Source organism: Aethalodelphis obliquidens, unplaced genomic scaffold (assembly GCF_003676395.1).
Source record: "Aethalodelphis obliquidens isolate GAN/ISIS:26980383/991018 unplaced genomic scaffold, ASM367639v1 scaffold89, whole genome shotgun sequence".
NCBI lineage: Eukaryota > Metazoa > Chordata > Mammalia > Artiodactyla > Delphinidae > Aethalodelphis > Aethalodelphis obliquidens.
The window spans coordinates 6,003,272-6,022,526 of record NW_020838033.1 but is presented as its reverse complement, the minus strand read 5'-3'; the positions used below and the strand labels follow the sequence as shown (position 1 = coordinate 6,022,526).

General features: G+C 52.8%; 3 protein-coding genes across 9 annotated transcripts; 1 reads left to right on the top strand and 2 right to left on the bottom strand.

Moving 5' to 3' along the window:
* Positions 1-362: 362 nt before the first annotated feature.
* On the top strand, positions 363-6,968 carry PSMC3IP (PSMC3 interacting protein). 2 transcript variants are annotated; one of them, XM_027094533.1, is made up of 8 exons: positions 371-1,537; positions 1,626-1,726; positions 1,916-2,005; positions 5,119-5,230; positions 5,721-5,866; positions 5,981-6,034; positions 6,154-6,213; positions 6,300-6,968. In XM_027094533.1, exons 1-8 carry the CDS (start codon positions 1,504-1,506, stop codon positions 6,354-6,356), a joined length of 654 nt encoding a protein of 217 aa, XP_026950334.1. In that variant the 5' UTR covers positions 371-1,503; the 3' UTR covers positions 6,357-6,968. The 2 variants fall into 2 exon arrangements, with proteins under 2 accessions (XP_026950336.1, XP_026950334.1); XM_027094535.1 differs by lacking the exon at positions 6,154-6,213 and having other exon boundaries at positions 363-1,537.
* On the bottom strand, positions 6,574-13,505 carry MLX (MAX dimerization protein MLX). 4 transcript variants are annotated; one of them, XR_003430336.1, is made up of 9 exons: positions 13,173-13,505; positions 12,838-12,874; positions 12,270-12,359; positions 11,883-11,989; positions 11,537-11,636; positions 11,250-11,349; positions 10,679-10,880; positions 10,384-10,524; positions 6,574-7,712 (listed from the first exon to the last, which is right to left on the bottom strand). XR_003430336.1 is itself a non-coding variant. In XM_027094530.1 (8 exons), exons 1-8 carry the CDS (start codon positions 13,374-13,376, stop codon positions 7,656-7,658), a joined length of 897 nt encoding a protein of 298 aa, XP_026950331.1. In that variant the 5' UTR covers positions 13,377-13,501; the 3' UTR covers positions 6,574-7,655. The 4 variants fall into 4 exon arrangements, 3 of the variants coding, with proteins under 3 accessions (XP_026950331.1, XP_026950332.1, XP_026950333.1); XM_027094530.1 differs by lacking the exon at positions 10,384-10,524 and having other exon boundaries at positions 13,173-13,501; XM_027094531.1 differs by lacking the exon at positions 10,384-10,524 and having other exon boundaries at positions 13,335-13,496.
* A 689-nt stretch (positions 13,506-14,194) lies between these two features.
* On the bottom strand, positions 14,195-18,416 carry COASY (Coenzyme A synthase). Of its 3 annotated transcripts, none has more exons than XM_027094522.1 (10): positions 18,210-18,416; positions 17,112-17,819; positions 16,316-16,530; positions 15,939-16,070; positions 15,607-15,796; positions 15,459-15,523; positions 15,183-15,267; positions 14,925-15,022; positions 14,690-14,836; positions 14,195-14,600 (listed from the first exon to the last, which is right to left on the bottom strand). In XM_027094522.1, the coding sequence occupies exons 2-10, from the start codon at positions 17,806-17,808 to the stop codon at positions 14,529-14,531; spliced, it is 1,701 nt and encodes a 566-aa protein (XP_026950323.1). In that variant the 5' UTR covers positions 17,809-17,819; positions 18,210-18,416; the 3' UTR covers positions 14,195-14,528. The 3 variants fall into 3 exon arrangements, with proteins under 3 accessions (XP_026950323.1, XP_026950324.1, XP_026950325.1); XM_027094523.1 differs by having other exon boundaries at positions 14,195-14,588; positions 18,210-18,409; XM_027094524.1 differs by lacking the exons at positions 14,195-14,600; positions 14,925-15,022; positions 18,210-18,416 and having other exon boundaries at positions 14,770-14,886; positions 17,112-18,131.
* Positions 18,417-19,255: the final 839 nt, after the last annotated feature.

Sequence of the window (19,255 nt, the reverse complement as noted above, 5' to 3'; positions counted from 1 at the left end):
CTCTCCCCACTTTAGTGTTCTCAAACAGACTTTGGATACCTTCTCTCTTCCCAGAGCCCAGATGTCTTACAAGTGAGCTCTGATGTGGAAAAAACAGGTGTGGGAAAGGAGTGGGACTTTGTGTGTTTGCATGAGTGTGTTTAGCTTCGGGCCTTGGAAATTGGCAAGAGGGAGGGAAGGAAGGAGAGCAAAATCTTTGGAAGGTGTTTCTTGTACCTGCGGATCCTGCTCTGAATCTCCTTAGTCCTCCACTGTGAATTGGGATGGGGATGAGGGAGGGAGGGGTGCTGGGGAATAAATCTTGTATGAGAACAATCTTTTAAGAGACTGATGTTGAATGGTGCCTTATCCTTTGATAGGTCTTGTTAATCTGAGATGATATTAATTTGAGGAGGTGATAGCCTCAAAAGAGGAAGCCCATGTGTGAGGGACCCACCTGCCCATCCCTGTTTTTCCTTCTGTGATGGCCGGAACAATCACCATGGTGGGAGGCTACTTCCCCTCTCCAGGAGAGCCCGGATGTGAGCATAACCGGCACTCTCGGCTGGCATCTAGCCTGCAGTTCCGTCATTTCTAATTCTTAATATTGTCCCCTAAACGTGTGAAGACAAGCACAGGTTTCAATGGCTAATGAGATTTTAGGTAATAGAAGCTTTAAACATTAGCACCATGGCCCTCTGGATTGTTTGAACCTGCAACTCAACAGCTGCTCTTTGGCCTTCAGCTGACCTCAGAAACTAGAAATACTTATTTCAGGCTTTGTCCCATTGGCCGATGTGGGCAGGAGTGGAAAGCACCTGCCAGGTGTTGCCATAAGATTGTCTCGGCCAAGAGGAAACTTCTACAAGCATTGTGGCTTAAGAGCAGCGCCTCCCAACCCTACCTTCAACCACAGCATGTGCTGAGCGCCCCCTGTGTGCGAAGCTCGGTAACGGGCAAATTAAGGCAGCGTTATTATTTTCAGGGCGCTTACCCCTTCTATTGTCTTCATAACTCCCCTCCTGCAAACACCTCTTGTTGCCGTTTTACAAAAAATGAGAAAAACCGACTGAAAGGTTTGGGCCGTAGGAGGGGACACGTCCGTAGGTAACTAGCCCTGTGACCTTGAGCAAGTCGCTTGCCCAGCGGGAGCTGATGCTGAGGTTTCTTTCCGTTCGAATACTCAGCCCAATTCAAGGTCACGAGTGCTCAGCGGCCGCTAGAACTGGGTCCCGAAACATCAGCGCGTGATTCCCTACAGCCCTGGTTCCGAGAGGAGTAAGTGAGAGGTTCGAAGCGCGCGCCCCGCCTACCCGGCAGAGACCGGGACCCGGCCGGCGAGACGTAGGCGCCCGAGTTCCCGGCCGAGCTGAAACACGGTGTCCGGGAAGGGCTGCTCCGCCCCTCGCGAAGGCTTCCCTCCGCCAATCAGCACTTGAGGCCAGCCCGGCTCATCGCCGGAAGGAGCTGTTGCCCCGAGCAACTGCAACTTCCGGCTTTCGGAGTTTTGTGGCGGTAAAGGACATGAGTAAAGGCCGGGCGGAAGCCGTGGCGGGAGGTAAGGGCCGTGGGCGCCGGGAGACCTGGGAGAAGGGCGGGCAGGGGTCGGTTGAGGGAACCCCTCCCCGCCTCGTCTCTCTCCGCAGCCTCCGGGATCCTGCTGAGGTACCTACAGGAGCAGAACCGGCCCTACAGCGCCCAGGACGTGTTCGGGAACCTGCAGCGGGAACACGGACTGGGCAAGGCGGTGAGGACCCTCTCCTGGGATTCCTCCCCTGGGACCCCTTGAATCAGCCTGGATTCCTCCCCTCCCGAGGCTGCCATTCTAGCCTTGGGCTTCCTAAGGCTCTTCGGGCGCTTCCCGCCTCATTGGTGACATTCCCCAGCCCGGCCCGAAGTCACTCCCCCGACTTCTCCGCCCCCTCCCCTCTGCCAGGCGGTGGTGAAGGCGCTGGACCAGCTGGCCCAACAAGGCAAGATCAAAGAGAAGATGTACGGCAAGCAGAAAATATACTTTGCTGACCAGGTGAGGGAAACGTGCAGATTAGCACGTGTGTGAGAGTCCGGCATTAGGTGAATCAGTCCGTGGTATGAACTCTCTTTGGGAGAATTGAAGCATCCTGTGAAATTCACCGGTCTTAGGCCCATAAAAGGGTCCCAGCCAGCCTTTAAGTCAAAGTATGGACCCCCTTTGCTGTCATCCAAACTTCACGAGATTTCCAGACTTGAAATATGATAGAGGACAGAAGATCCTGAGTTGTTGCTATCGAGATCCATTTATCCTTGGAAGTTCTTATTCCCAATCATCTAGATGAGAACCACCGTCTTCCAAATTATTTTCCTTCTGTCTCCACCCCCTTCCGTAAACACATGTGACATTAACTTTGTATCTCCAGCCCAGACCCCCCTCACCTGGATGCTTTTCAGGCCGTTCAGAATCAATATTGCCAAAGTAGAATGCCTCATCTCTCCCCTAAACTGGCTCCTCTTGTATTCTTCTCCCTTAATGGAATCACTCTTCACCCAGGCCAGAGACCGGGGAGTCATTCTTTTTTATTATTATTTGTTTATTTTGGCTGCATTGCGTCTTAGTTGCGGTGGGGGGGCTTAATTGCCCCCCGCCCACCCGCACGTGGGATCTTAGTTCCCTAACCAGGGATCGAACCCCCGTCCCCTGCATTGGAAGGCGGATTCTTTTTTTTTTTTTGAAGAAAATAAGTATATTTTATTCTTTTTTTTTTTAACATCTTTATTGGGGTATAATTGCTTTACAATGGTGTGTTAGTTTCTGCCTTATAACAAAGTGAATCAGTTATACATATGTTCCCATATCTCTTCCCTCTTGCGTCTCCCTCCCTCCTACCCTCCCTATCCCACCCCTCCAGGGGGTCACAAAGCACCGAGCTGATCTCCCTGTGCTATGCGGCTGCTTCCCACTAGCTATCTACCTTACGTTTGGTAGTGTATATATGTCCATGGGAAGGCGGATTCTTAACCACTGGACCACCAGGGATGTTCCTGGAGTCATTCATTCATTCGTTTATTTATTTCTGCATTGGGTCTTCGTTGCTGCGTGCAGGCTTTCTCTAGTTGCGGCGAGTGGGGGCTACTCTTCGTTTCGGTGCGTGGGCTTCTCATTGCGGTGGCTTCTCTTGTTGCGGAGCATAGGCTCTAGGTGCGTGGACTTAAGTAGTTGCAGCACGTAGGCTCAGTAGTTGTGGCACGTGGGATCTTCCTGGACCAGGGATCAAACCTGTGTCCCCTGCATTGTTAGGCAGATTCTTAACCACTGCGCCACCAGGGAAGTCCCGGGGAATCATTCTTAACTTCCCTTATTTCACATGCCTAGTCAGCCATCAAGTCCAGTTGTTTTCCTCTTCTTGAATCCATCCTCTCCTTTTCCAGCTGCCACCACTGCTCTAGTTTAGGTGCTCCTCATCTACTGCAATATCCTTCTAACTCCTGGCCTCCTTAAACATATCTTAAACATTGCAGCCAGAATAATCTATGTACGTACAAATCTAGTCATGCCGTTTCCCTACTGAAAACTCTAGTGCTCCCTAGAACAGATAAAAGGCACTTGGAGACCTGGCCCCAGCCTGCCTCTAGCCTCTCCTGTCCCTGTTATTTCTCCATTCATCAATACTAGACCATTTAGATGTGTTTTACTCCTGTGGCCTTTGCTCATTGTCCTTCCTCTGCTCAGAGTTTTTGAGTCCCTTCTTTCTCTTTGCCCGGCTAACTCTTACTCATCCCTTAGGATTTCACACAGGGCATCACCTCCAGAAACCTTCCCTGAATGCTATGAGCTAACTGCCTTCTTCGGGCACTTACCTCTTTTGAGGCACACTCTATTGTAATTGTCTTTTCACTTGTCTCCCTCACAAAACTGAAGCTGTTCTGGGGCAGACCCCATTTCTCATCTTCCTTTACTCAGTAACCCCACAGGATTTAACATCCACTGTCAAGGCTAATTATCCCAAAATAGATTTCATTATATTACTGCTCTATTGACGATCCCTTAAAGAAGTTGGCAGATTTTTTTTTTTTTTTCTGTAAAGGGCCAGTTAATATTTTTATGCTTTGCAGGTTAGATGGTCTCTTGTCCCAGTTACACAACTGTCACTAGTACTCAAGTCTGCCACCGTAGAGCAAAACCAGCCATGGACAATATGTAAGCAAGTGGATGTGGCTACGTTTCCATAAGTTTTTTTCAAAAACATGCATTTGGCAGGATTTGGCTTGCAGGCTGTAGTTTGCTGCCTCCTGCCCTAATGGTTTACCTCACCTGAATGTAGAGTCCAAACTGCCTGGGCTGGTATTCCCATCCTTTCCATTCTGCTTCCCATCACCACTGACAAGACCCCACTGAGCCCCAGCACAGGCCTTTTCTAGCTGCTGGTCTCAGGGAGAGGTTCCTCAGACTTCACTGGTATCCTTTATCTAAATACCTCCCACCATGCCTCTTCACCTGTCCAGATTCTTCCTATTGTGGAAACCCATAATTAGGTATCATCACCTTGAGAAGAATGTTCCTTTACTCCTTCAGCCCAGTGAGTGGTTTTGCCAGTAACCTGAAAGATATTTCTGTCCTGTTGTTCAGTATCCTGCACCTCAAAACCCCTTGAGGACGAGTATCAGGTTTCAACTTGTTCTTTTACAGCTTTTTTTTTTTTTTTTTTAATTAATTAATTAATTTATGGCTGTGTTGGGTCTTCGTTTCTGTGCGAGGGCTTTCTCTAGTTGTGGCAAGTGGGGGCCACTCCTCATCGCGGCGCGCGGGCCTCTCACTATTGCAGCCTCTCTTGCTGCAGAGCACAGGCTCCAGACGCCGCGCAGGCTCAGTAATTGTGGCTCACGGGGCTAGTTGCTCCGCGGCATGTGTCATCTTCCCAGACCAGGGCTCGAACCCATGTCCCCTGCATTGGCAGGCAGATTCTCAACCACTGCGCCACCAGGGAAGCCCTCTTTTACAGCTTTTTGAGTGGACTGGTACTGAACTGACTGCTCGAAAGTACCCTCTCACTATCTTCCCAGGCCCAGGTTCGCGAGTGTGTATGAACGTGGCCTTCCCAAACGTGGGTTCCCTTCTTGCTTCTCCCATCAGCCTGCTTCTGTTTTTCCTTTTGTCTCTGGCAGGAACAATTTGACACGGCCAGTGATGCTGACCTCCAAGTCCTGGATGCCAAGATCGTGGCCCTCACTGCTAAGGTGCAGAGCTTGCAGCAGGGCTGCCGCCACATGGAGGCTGGTAGGACTGGGCAACCCCCAGAAGGTACCCCTAGTGTCAGGGTCAGTCCGAGGTCAGGAATTACCAAGTGAAGGGTTTGTTGACTGCAGTGTTGTCTTCTTGCAGCAAAGATCCCTTTGCTGGGCTGTCATAAGCATTACCTTAAAATCAATGTCTAACAACTAATGGCTTTTGAAGACAAGTGGGCAAGTCAGGCATTTGCCTTCCCTGCTGTGAGTACCAGTATACGGTTCCCACACTTCCCTTTACTCTGCTACTTTAACTGACTACAGCTAACAGTCTACTCAGACTCATTCCCCTCAACTATTTGTAGATGGGGAAGGAAAGAAAACTAGAAATAAACGGACAATTCTGTAAGCCTTAATCTCTCGTGAGGATTTCCAGAATATGGGACCCATTCTGGACCCTGTGTATAGAGCCCAGAGCAAGGTGGAGGCCTGGTCTCCTACCTCAGGGTAGCCAGTGACCTCTCCGGGGGATGTGGTTTTAGAGCTGAAGGAGTTAGCTAGTGCCCTGACCACAGCGGAGATGCAGAAAGAGATCCAGGAGTTAAAGAAGGAATGTGCTGGCTACACAGAGAGACTGAAGAACATCAAAGCGGCCACCAACCACGTGACTCCAGAAGAGAAGGAGCAGGTGGGTGGGGGGGGGAGCAGGGAGGGCTGCCTGTGCAGGTTCAAAGTGAGGAGGGTCGACCCCAGCGGCTGCTGTGGGGCTGAGGGGGTCAGAGGAACCTGTTTCCCTGTCTAGGTGTACGGAGAGAGGCAGAGGTACCGCAAGGAGTGGAGGAAGCGCAAGAGGATGGTAAGTGCGGGGGAACTCTAGGCGGGCCCTGGACAGCGGCAGCCACCGGGGGTATCATGGACCCGTCAGGCAAGCCGAGTACTGCCCATCTGAAAGGGGGCGGTTTTGTTTCTTGTCAGGCAACAGAGCTGTCTGATGCAATCCTTGAAGGATACCCCAAGAGCAAGAAGCAATTTTTTGTAAGTGGCGTTCTCCCTTCCTTGCTCCCCTGGGGCCTGCGTCCAGGGAGGTCTCATTCACTTGTCTTGCTGCCCCTCCACCGCAGGAGGAAGTTGGGATAGAGACAGATGAAGATTACAACCTCAAGCTCCCAGATCCCTGAGGCCCTCCGGCAGGCCTGGGAACACAGATGTCCTGGACTGGCTGCCTTGTTTAGGTCAGCTTTTTTGTTGTTCCTGCTGCTGTCCGCTTTTGGGCACACACCAAAGTACTGGGTGGAGCACTGGTGGCCCAGAGAGGATGGTTTCACTCATTTCGTCATCCACGTTTTGACTGCCTGAACTTAACAGTTAGTTAGATGGGGAACAATGCAAAAGGAAAGCATTTGGCAATATTTATTGTAATATAATTTGATATAAAAATATTTAATTTCCTCTGGATAATCAAACCTCCCAGATATCAAACCTGAGGAAGGCAAAAGAGAGCTTGGGGGACAAGGGCAGGGAGAGGCTACTATGCACAGCATTCAAGGAGCCCAGGGCCTCACCCAGGACTCTCCTGGGCTCTACACTCCAGGAGACCTTTAGAAAATCTTCTCTACCCACCTTCACCCCACCCTAAGTCCTGGGAGAAATGCAGGCAGCACTGAGATGGTGGAGACCCAGATACACTTGACAGAAAGCCTGGGAGTGGTCTTGAGACCAGTTTTCCAAAATTGTAACTTTAGCAAAATTGCATTGTTGGTGTTTAGAAAAATTAAAAAATTTAATATGTAGTGTTGTGTCACATTTGACTTTGCTGTGCAGTGCTACTGCCTGTGGGGACACAGAGGGCAGGAGTGGGTGAGGAGGTTGCTTCCCTCCACCACCCAGAGTAGGGGGCAAGGGCAGGAACCTGGCAGCCCTGCCCTGAGCTGGCCAGAGAAAGCTCTGGCCTCACCTTGGGCTGACCAGGCAGCCCTAGCCTAGGCATGAGGCCACCTTTCACCCTTCATGGCTGTGAGAGCGTTTTCCCTTCCTCCTTCCTTCCCATCCAACTACTGCCAAAGTGGCCAGACTCAGGCTAAAGGTTGCCAGAGAGACCAGAACAGGCAAACGGTAGTTACCAAACGGGAGCAGAAACCTGAGGCCTAGACAAAGGGAGAGGCCAGGAGCTTTCTAGGGTTCCCAGAGCAGACCCCATCCCGAGGACTTCCATGGGGAGGGGGAAAGACTAGGTAGGTTTGAGATCTATGGTCAGTATAATAAATTAATCAAAGCTTTCATATAATAACCTTCCCCCTTCCCCAGCCCCACTGAAGATGGGGCTGAGGGGGAGGGGGGAGCTGGGGAGCCAAACACTGAGGAGAAAGCAGCTGACTGGTGTGCAGTGTCACAGTCCAATCTCATAAGCCCAGTGGCTCCACGGCCAAGTAGGAGACTCAAGGCCTCTTGTTGGCTGTTCTGCAGGTTCCAAGAGCTGGTCAGTAAAGCTGGTTCTTCAATTGATGTAGAACACCAATCACAATCTCCCGTAGGGTCTGGTAGGGGCAGCAGAGAAAGAGAGAGATCATGCTCACGGAGGGCACAGAGCTGCTCAGTGATGCCTGCCTGAACCAGGTGTGCTCTTTAGAGTACAGTTAAAACAAAAAACCTGGGAAGCACTGATGTCTACAGTTTGCAAATGCCCCCAAAACAGGAAGGAGTCAGTCAGGGATGGAGAGATGCATTACTATGTGATAAAGCAAATACAAAAAACGTTAATGGTAAACTTTGGGGGGGGGGAGGGGGATATATGAGTGTTCATTATAAAATTCTCTCAATGCTGCAGTATGTTTACAGTGTTTCACAATAAAAATGTTGGGACATGCTTTCAGCTGAAAACATTTCCTCTAAGATCAGAAACAAGACAAGGATGCCCACTTTCACCACTTTTATTCAACATAGTTTTGGAAGCCCTAGCCATGGCAATCAGAGAAGAAGTAAAAGGAATCCAAATTGGAAAGGAAGAAGTAAAATATCACTGTTAGCAGATGACACAATACTAAACATGGAAAATCCTAAAGATGCCAGCAGAAAACTACTAGAGCTCAGCAATGCATTTGGTAAAGTTGCAGGGTATAAAATTAATGTACAGAAATCTCTTGCATTTAAGTATCAAAGAAAAATTAAGAAAACAGTCCCATTTACCATCACATTAAAAAGAATAAAATAAACCTACCTAAGGAGGTAAAAGACTTGTACTCTGACGGAAAGAAATTGAAGATGACACAGACAGAAAGATATACCATGTTCTTTGACTGGAAGAATCAATATTGTTACAATGACCATACTACCCGAGGCAGTCTACAGATTCATTGCAGTCCCTGTCAAAATACCAATGGCATTTTTCACAGAACTAGAACAAATAATTTTAAAATTTGTATGGAAAGACAAAAGAACCCGAATAGGCAAAATAATCTTGAGAAAGAACAGAGCTGGAGGTATCATGCTCCCTGGCTTCAGACTATACTACAAAGCTACAGTAATCAAAACAGTATGGTGAGCTTCCCTGGTGGCACAGTGGTTAAGAATCCGCCTTCCAATGCAGAGGACGCGGGTAAGATCTGGTCGGGGAACTAAGATCCCACATGCCACAGGGCAACTAAGCCCAAGCGCCATAACTGCTAAGCCCATGAGCTTGAGCCCATGTGCTGCAATGAAGAAGAACCCGCCTGCCGCAATGGACCCAGCGCAGCCAGAAAAACAAAAAACCACAATGAGATATCACCTCACGTCTGTGAGAATGGTGATCATCAAACACAAATAACAAATGTGGAAGAAAGGGGACCCTTGCACCCTGTTGGTGGGAATGTAAACTGGTGCAGCCACTGGAAAACAGTATGGAGGTTTCTCAAAAAACTAAAAATAGAGCTACCATATGATCCAGCAATTCCACTCCCAGGTATATATCCAAAAAAAAATAGAAACACTAATTCGAAGATATGCAATCCAATGTTCCAGCAGCATTATTTACAACTGCCAAGATACGGAAGCAACCTAAGCATCCATCAACAGGTGAACGGATAAAGAAAATGTGCATATATATACAATGTAATACTACTCAGCCTTAAAAAAAAGAATGAAATAACGCCATCTGAAGCAACATGGATGGACCTAGAGATTATCATACTAAGCAAAGTAGATCAGAAAGAGAAAAACAAATACCATATGATATCACTTATATGTGGAATCTAAGTATGACACAAATCAACATCTCTACGAAACAGAAACAGACTCACACAGAGAACAGCCTTGAGGCTGCGGGGGTGGGGGAGGTAGGGAAGGGAAGGAGTGGGAGTTTGGGATTAGCAGAGGCAAACTTCTGTATATAGGATGGATGCATAAACAGCAAGGTCCCACTGTAGAGCACAGGGAACTATATTCAATATCTAGTGAGAAACCATAATGGAAAAGAATATGAAAAAGATTATATGTATGTATAACTGAGTCACTTTCCTGTACAGCAGAAATTAACACAACATTGTAAATCAACTGTACTTTAATAAAATTTTTAAAAGTACCAAAAAAACCCTGCAAAAAACCAAGATGAATGGATAAAGAAGATGTGGTACACACACGCACGCACACACAATGGAATACTCCTCAGCCAAAGAGAAAAATGAAATGTTGCCATCTGCAGCAGCATGGATGGACTTGGAGGGCGTTATGCTAAGTGAAGTAAGTCAGAGACAGATTCCACATATACGTGTATAGCATTACTTATATGTGGAATCTAAATAAATACAAACTAGTCAATATAACAAAAAAGCAGCAGATTCACAGATACAGAGAACACACTAGTGGTTACCAGTGCGGGGTGGGGGAGTGGGAGGTACAAACTACTGGGTGTAAGGCTGCAAGGAGGTATTGTACAACATGGGGAATGTAGCCAGTGTTTTTTGTAATAAGTGTAAATGGAGTGTAACTTTTAAAAATTACATTGAAAAAAATGTTGGGAAACAAAAACGTGAGAATCTCAGATACAAGTCAAGCCTCAGAAAAAGCAACCAGGCCTCAAAAATGGAAGACTCAGTACAACCATTAACACACTCTCCATTACAAATAATAATTAGAAACCCCATGGAAAGCTACTTTAGTGGGCCTGGGGGTGGGGGCCAGGAATCTTTCCAAAAACCCCAAGTAAGTCTGCTGCAAGTGATCGGGGCTTACTTGCGGGGCGGCCGAGGAGGAATGCCTGAGGCTGCCATTACTTGCCACTATGTGGGTGAAACAAAGGCCAAGAGCTAGGCCTTGCATTAGTGAGTGCTCCAATCCTTCTTGCCAAATGAAACCTTAACAGGAAAAACTGGGCTAGAAAGCAAAGGGGGAAACAAGAATACTGAAAGTTGTAGAAATATCCTCAAGAAACCTAAAACCTGCTACCCTGTCTCTCTGAACAAACAACAGCTTGGGCCACTGTGCCTGAGGGAAGACCCCCAACCCCGTGTCCACGGCTGCCCCGTACCTGAGGCTTACAGTGCTCCTCAATCCAGCTGAAGACACAGGCCGACAGCTCCTGGAAGCTTGCCACGGAGATAGAGGCATTGAAGGACTGGAAGAGGGAGTCCATGATGCCTTGAAACACGTTGAACTTCACCTGGTCAGAGACCTGGTCCTCCCCCTCGTGGGGGTTGTCCTGGTGTGCCTTCACAATCTGCTCATAGTTCCTGAGAGCGAACAGGCCAGGGCTAAGGGGCTGCAGCAGCTCCACCGGCCCCGGAAGAAGAATAGCGCTACCCTACGTACTCCCCTGGGAAGGAGATTCCCAGAGAGCCTTGGGGAGGTATTCAACATCAGCTAGATACTGCTTCTAGGTCAGAAGTGGTGACCCACCCTCTCCAGCCTTCCCTTCATTAATCCCACAGGCGTTTCCAGAGTATCTGCTACAGCTGGGATAGAGTCCTGCCTACCACATGAGAGAGTGAGAATATTATCTGATGTGGCCTTTGAACAAAGGGAAGGGCGTGAACTGAAGGGGCCTCAGAGTCCCCTCAGAACCAGAAGCCCTGGTTCCCCCAGCCCAGCACCGCCCTTACACTTTCATGATCTTTAGGGCCATGACGTCCTTGCGTAGCGTGGATACCTCCTCCTCCTGCTTTTTCTTCTCCTTGTGCAAAAACTGGATGTAGTCAATGGCTGGAGTGGGGGAGGGAAGAGGGGGTGGGCACAACCAGAAGGACCAGGCTGATTGTGTCTCTCCTTCCCCCAGACCCCACCTCTCCTGTTACAACCACCCCACCAGGGCCAGGCCAAAAGCGGCTCTGAGGCGCTAGCCTTCACAGCCCCCTTGGCTCCAAGCCCTCCAGTGCTCTCCTGGCCATACTCTTCTGCAGAACGATGGCCTTGCTGAGCTTTTGGGAGCCAATGGAGAAGTCCTGCTGCTGACAGGTGGGAACGATGGTCTGCAGGTCATCATAGCCTCTCTGTGGAGACAGCAGGGGACATGGGTTCCGGGGTTAAGGCAAATGAGCACAAAGTTTTTCTTCCATGATACCAAGTTCCATGCTCACTCACTCAAAGGGAGTGGGAAGGAGGGAGAAGTTCATGTCCAGGGCCTAGACTAGCTGCCCCCAAGCCTACTTGGGACTGCCTGACGGGGTCGAGGCAGAGTGGATCTGAAGTGTGCAGCGCCCTCCTGCGCTGGCTGAGGTGCAGGCATCCCCAATCACCTTGATGGCATCCCTCCTCTTCTGCTCAGCCTGAGTGTGTGCTCGCCGCCGCCGGTCCTTGTAAGACTCCTTGTAGGATTCCTGGTGGTAATCGCTGTCCTCGTCATCTACGCTCAGAGTTGGGGGCAGGAAGAGGTCATTCTGGGGCCCAGTGGGGCCCATCTAGCCCACTTTTCCCCAGCTGGGAAGAAGAACCTGGTACCCAGAGATGGCAGATAGATACAAGAACCTAATATCCCAGATGAGGTGAGAGATGGCAATACCCTGCTTCTAGCACTAGGGTTCCAGCGCCTCCACGTGGATGGCTGGAGCTCTGCCCTGTCTAGGAAAGATACTAAAATGAAGGCATATCTGGTTCCCCCGAGTGGGGGGGACGTTGCTGCCTACCTGTGTTGGGGACAGAAGAGGCACTGGTGGAACCGATGCTATTAGCTCTGGACACTACACTCCCCTTGCGGGTGCTTTCTACAAAAAGCCCTGGAAAAGAGAGGCCCCAATCACTAAGGGGTAGGATAGAGGGAGGGGCCCTGCTAGGGGCATAATGGCTTCCTGGGCCTTAAATACTGACCTCTCCCCTTCAACCCAAAAGCCAGCCATACTGGGCCACCCACTTCCTGTCGTGCCATTTCGCAGTGCTCCTGTCTCTAGTGTCTACTCTGCTCCACAGGCCTGTAGTGATACCTCCTGGCTCACAAAGTGGCATCGGGGCGTGATGATGGTGAGTGACCAACTGTCACTACTTCCATCACGTCCCTGCTCCAGGACATAGGGAACTAGGTGTCACCCTTGGATGCTTCCTGTCCCTGTCCTCCAGCTCCTCCTCCCTCGCTGCTCAGGCCCGCTCAGCTCAAGGGCAGTGGACTGTGCTCAGGTGTGGCTAGCAAGGCCACTTAAATCTATAGGGCTGAAATGGGAGTGTTCCTCCACAGCTGCAGACGGTGGGGGACGCACTCACCGGGGTCCAGGCTGTTGTCGCTGTACGCATACTCGACCTGCGGCACCAAGCAAGGGAGAAGCCCGTTCAGACCTCCGCCCCTGCGCGCGTGTACAAACACACACACACACACCCCTGGGGTGCGCGGGCAGCCGCAGGATTCCCCCAGAGCCAAGAGTGACACACACACACACCCCTGGGGTGCGCGGGCAGCCGCAGGATTCCCCCAGAGCCAAGAGTGGCTAGGCCGCGGGAGCGCCACCCCTCGGCAGGACCCCGTCCGCCCACTCCACACCCCCAGCCCTCCAACCCCGTCCCCTCACACCCGCGCGCACACGCCTCAGTTGTCTTCCCACCTTGGCACACGCGGGGTGAGAGCTGTCTTCTCTGCAGCCCCGGGGCCCGGAGAGCGGGAGTAGCTCTGGGGACTTCAGGGAGTCCCCTCGTCTTCCGGACCCCCTACGTGCACGAGCCCGACCCGCCCTCCCCTCGCCGGCGTGCGCGCCCACGGGGCTTGCCTTGACCCAGGGGTCCTCCGGAGAGGCGCCCGGCTCCGTCATCTCCGACCCACCGAACCGGAAACCTGCCCGCGGGCTGGCCCCCTGCGGCGAGGAAGCGGCGATGCGCGCCCACGTGACCCAAACCCACCAACCCGCGGCCCAGAGGCGGGGGGCGGGGCGAGGAGACTGCGCATGCGCGACCCGGAAGACGCCGCCCCGCCCCCCCCCCCCCCCCCCCCCCCGCTGCGGCCGGTGGAGTGCTGGAGTCCGGCTTGGTGTCGGGGCTGATACCGGCGGTCTTGGGGCCGTCCTACTCGCCCGTCCCTGCTCTTCCTCAGGGCAGGCGTCCCAGCCGCCGCGACATGAAGCACATTCGGTGAAACGGGCTCCCCGCAAAAGGCTTATACGCAGTGTCGCAGAGTTGCGCGCACGCGCACTGCCGAGGCCAGCCAGCTTCCGAGGACCGGGACGAGTTTCCCGGACCTGCAGTCTTGGCCACCTCGTCCGACCCCTCCGGGGTGCAACCTCTGTGAGGCCAGAGGCCCCGCATGGCTTGTTGTAGGATGTTCCTGCAACGCCCAGCCCAAGTCTGGCAGGATAGTTGTGGAATTGACGCTTTCAAAGAGCCTGTTGGCCAAGTCATGCTACTTTGTAAGCTACGCAAACTGAGGTAACTACAAAGTCCAAAACGTATCCAAAAGCACACAGCTAGTCAGTGATAGGGCCAAGACTGGCCTCAGTCTGGCTAGCTTCAAAAGCCATGCTCTTAACCACTGCATTCCTGGCTTACAGCTCGGGCCTGGGCCCTGCACTTGTGGCTAAAGTGTCGCAAAGATACCCAAAGGCACTGGAGCAGGAAGTAAGCGCCATACAGGCAGCACCTAGCAACGTTCACCTTTAATTCTGCAACAAGCTTCAGTGTTTGCCCTGGCTCCAGCCCACCACGGGTGCCACAGGCCTGTGGGCAAAAGCAAGGACGGAACAACGCTAGGGGGCCTGCTCCCCCAAGAGCCACATTCTCAGTGTTGGCCAAACACTGGCAAGCTGGGTAGGCTTCCTGTGTCCAGCAGGCCCAGCCAGGCCCCGCCCAGCTTAGCACAGAGCCCTCTAGGCCCCAGCTAGGGTGAGCTTCAAGGCCCCAATTCGCCATCATCACTGGATCTCTTGTCAGCTCCAGGGGTCAGTTTGGCCCCACAGAGAACTCATTGTCAGTCATGGGCCTGATGGTGCCTTGGAGATGCGCTTCTGCAGGAGGGCCCAGGCTTTCTCCACCTTTGGACAGGCCAGAATGTTGGGAAGAAAAGAGATCAGGGTCATACAAGCATCCACCAGAGACTCCCTCCCCACAACCCAGCCTTTCCCTGGGCACCAACCTGGTGCTGGGTGACGTGTGGCTCCCACAAGGTGCTCAGCACCACGTGGCTCTGGTCCACAAGCTGCTGCCCACTCATCTGGCTCTGCAGCCGGCTTTGGGCCGCAGCCTCACTCAGGCCGTCCCTCTCCACAATGCGTCGTACAGCCTGGGCAGACAAGGCATTCATCAGCCCACCGGTTTAGAGCAGGATGCGGGCTACAGTGGGGATAGAGTGGGGGGTGGGATCCAGATACCTCAGTCTCAGGGATGACAACGGTCCACACCTCATGGACCATGTTCTGCCAGCCTGCTTCGAGCAGCATGGCGGCATCAATGACGCACACCTGCTTTCCTGTGGGGAGACCCCAGTCACTGCCAGCAGCACCTTGCCACCTGCTACCAGTCAGAGAGCCAAGGAAACACAGTCCCAGGGAAAGTGGATGGTCTGATTTAGGGTGGGAACGCTCCCGAGGGAGCTTCTGCTTAGCTGTTCCCTTGGGCTGCTCACTCACCCTCAGCCATAGCCTGCTCCATTTCCTCTCTGGCCAGCTTTGCGATAACTGGCCACATAATGTCCGTGAGTATCTTCAGCTGCTTCTGAGAAAGGGAATGGAAGGGGTGGGCAGAGTTTACCCTCCCCCGGATGAGATGGAGCCAGCCCGAGGGAGGAGGCAGTTGGGAACAGTTGAGTGGAAACTGGCATTCTGGGCCAGACCAGAGAGGTCCACTGGGTCCCAACCTCTGGGTCTAGCAGCAGCTGCAGAGCCCTTGGAGAGGTGTGTGTTTACCTTGTTCCCAAACACCCGGCTGCCTAGGACCTTCCTGTTGATAATGCCATCTTTATGGAGAATATCTGGATGACAGAGACAGAAGATTGGGCAAGGAGGCCAGCCATCTCCTCACTTCAGGCCACCTCCAGCCCTCCCCAGTTATTACCTGTTCCAAAGGCTTTCACAACAGGCTGGTAGGCAGGACCACCCGGGGCATAGGCCCGGTGGCCCAGGTGGTCACTGTCGATAACATATGCCCCCAGGCCCTTCAGCCGCTGAGCTACTGAGCTCTTCCCAGAGCCACTGATGCCCGTCAGCCCAATCACGTAGAAACCTGGGGGGAGCTCTGGCCTCTTCTATGGGTAGATAAGAGGGAACCCCACAGTTACTAGGGTCCCCAGACTCAGGTTTGAGGCTGAACCCTTCAGTCTCTCCTCTCCAGCATTCCCAGCCCACCCATGCAGGGGAAGGGGTGGGAGGCAGGTGGGTTAGGCTTACATGTGGAGGCCGGAGCAGGTTTCCCAGCATTTGTTGGCGGAAGCTGGAGGAGCTGACTTTGTCCTCTTCGTTTTCCTTGTGGTTTAGGTCCTTCAACAGCTGGATCTGGTACAAGGTGAGCTCCTCCAGGTCCTGAGGCAAAGGAAGAGTGAGGAGAGAGAAGGAGGGGTGAGATGAGGACAAATCTATCGCCTTATCCTCCCCTGCCTACCCAGAGGTAGAGCTTGCCTCGGAGGGCAAGCTGGGAAGTTCCTCCTTGCCTCTTCCCACCACCTTGAGCCCTCTCTTCCCTCCTCTGGGGTCACGTACTTCCAACAGCCCCCAGTGGCCTTCCCCATCCCCATCCACTCCCTCTGCCAGTCTCCCTCAGGGGTTACATTCTCAAGGCGGAAGCGGTTGACGGCCATCCCCCCACGATAGGTCTCCTCGCTGACCACCAGGAACTCCAGAGAGGGGTCAGAGCCAGCGGGCCCATAGGGGTCCAGCAGGGGGATGATATCAAAAGTCAAGGAGGGCTTGATGTCCACCAGGAACTCACTCAGATGTTCCACGCGTTCTGCGTAGGGTTGGAGCAGCTCAGGGAGCAACTTGCCTGGGGAAGGAGCCCAGAAGAACAGTGAGATCTTTTTTACTGGGGAGGAAGAGTGTGGGCCAGTTTAGGGGAGAGCGTCCCTAAGCATCCTATCTCCAGAGGGGAGCTGGGCAGTGGTCTGTACGGGGGAGCTATGAGGAGGCAGCAGGCAAGCACAATAGAGCTACAAGGGCTGGCACGTGTGCAGAGAACTAGCAGTGCCAGAAGGCACCAGAGTCAGATGGAGAATTCCAAGAGCCAGAGAATTCCGAGAGGCTCCTCTGACCGCCTGTGGCATTGCTACCTACAACTTACTCATCCATTTATTCCCTGGGACTCAAACTTTAGGATTCATCAACTGGAGAATTTGTTTAAAAGTGCAGGTTCCTTGGCTACACATTTGGGGGATCCTGATTGAATGGTGACTGGACCACACACCTAGAAAGCTGCATTTATTCATTTAACAAAATTCCCTCCGTGCAAACTGAGTGCCAGGCACTGTGACATTTGGGAGTGGTGGGAAGTAACGGATGGCCCCACCCTTCCTCAATCTTGGCCTGTGGGGAGGGTAAGACTGCCCTAACTCGGTCTCTCTCACTCACTCTTCAACAGGTCTTTGTCTGCTACTCCCACCACAAGCTGCTCCTGAGCCAGGAGACACGCGACGCTGAGCAACACCTTGTGGGCATTGTGCAGGCGGTCAAACGTGCCACCCACAGCACCTCGCTGGTGGCCACGCACTGGCTGCTTGGCAGACCTGCCCACGGGGGAGGCTGGGCTGATGGTGGAGGGTAAGGGGACGTCCAGGGACCCCACGGGCAGAACTCCAGGCCCATAATCGGGGTATAGGAGCACCGAAGACAGTTGCGGACAACAGCTGTAACAACTGGTAGCATAACGCTCGAGCTGTTGCTTGGCTGGGTTGTACTGGCTTCCATCCAGGGTCTGGAAGTCAGTCAGCACCACTTCCGGCGGGTGGGCCAGGTTCTGGACTGAGCCGGTCAGGGGAGGGAGAAAGCTCTTGGTTCGGATATTGGTCAGCAGAATTCTAACGTCCAGGTGCCTGTGGACGTCGGCGCCAGCGTAGAGGTGCGTGATGAAATCGATAACTTCAAACGTGGCCTGCACGGGGCTGGACTGGGGCTGAGCCGGGCCGCCCAGGCACATGCCCGGTTGCAGGTGTACATAGAGCGTGTGATTCACGAGCCGGGCCGCCGAGGTCAGAATGGGGGCCAGGCGAGGGGCCAGGGAGGTCAGCGGCGTTGTCAACACCAGGAGGCCCGACCGGAATACGGCCATGCTGCCCAGGCCTGCGGACAGTCAGGGAGACGAGGCGGAGGTTACTGAGTGGTATGTGTCTGAGGCCGAAGACTGTAGGAGGACTCGGACCCAAGAGAGGGAGACCTGGAGCAGGGATGGCGTTCCCAGTGCGGATCGAGAGGAACCCGGGGGAGGGTACGGGACCTGGCAAACGGCGCCTCGGGGCTGTGCTCTAAATCTCGGTTTTATCATTTCTCAGACGGAGCGGTGAATTCGCTGAATTGCATCGAAATCCCGGGAGGGGAAAACTCGGCAGGAGCCCCTGAGTCATAAGGCTGGGGATCCAGAAATCCTGGGCGCTCTTGCTGAGCGACACCAGGATCTTCAAGGAATCGGAGGAGAGTACGAAAAGGGGACGCTCAGGCTCGGGTCCTACTTACTGAGACCTCCGGGCCTTGGTTCCGCTTGCACCACCGCGAAGGCTTCCCCAACCGCGACCAGTTAACATTAGTTCCGGTGCTGCGACTCCGAGCTACGGAACCTGAGAAAGGCCAAACATCTCAACTTTGGTTCGGCGAGGGATTCTCGCGAGATTTCTTATGGAGTGGGGCACCTGCATTGATAAGGAGCCGAGCTCGGGGGTTTGGGAGATACGCGGAAAGTTATTTCCAAAACCCAACCTCACGAGACCTGGGTCGAGTAGGTCAAGGCGGACTTGAAAGCCCGTTTCACACGGGTGCCCTTCAGACTCTGAGAGAAGAGGTTGGCTCAGCCATGTCCCTCAGGAGACAGCGGCAAAGGCGGAACACCTGGCTTTCCTGCGTAAATCGCGGGGACGGAGGTGGGGGGGTCGTAGGGTAGCACTTGAATGAGGTTTCGGCGTCCCCAGAGCCCTCCTGGCACCCTCCCAGTCTGAGGATCTTCATGTGGGAGGTCACAGGACAATGTACAAGCCCCCATTTCACAGATGGAAAAATTGACGCCCTGTGTGTTCCAGGGACATCTGGGGAGGTAAGGACAGAGGCCATGTGTCGTGGCTCCCGTGCAGTGCTCTCCACATCACCCAGAACCAGTGATATGACAGTTTTTTACGGAGAGAGAGGAGGAGGAGGAGGAGAGCTCTGCGTGTGAGCTCAGTAGAGCCGCCAGAGAATGGTCCCTATGGACGGGAGAAAAGGGGGCGGCGGGGGTGGGGCGGAGAGGGGTGGGACTTAGTGCCGAGGGTTTACCGTGAAGCTAATGAGTGCTGGAGAGGCTGGAACTGGAAATCTCCGTGGGAGGACAAAGCCAGGTTGCCATCAGGAAACATTTCGGGTAAACTATTCAGGACGATCTAAAAAGGGAGGGAAGCCAATCTCCAGGATTCCACTACAGTAATGTGTTGTAGTTTATTTTCCCAAACTAAATAAATGCTCACTTTCATACTTAATTTTGTGGGTTTTGTATTCCTAAAGAGGTCTCCCAAAGTGTATAAGCCTCTGGCCCC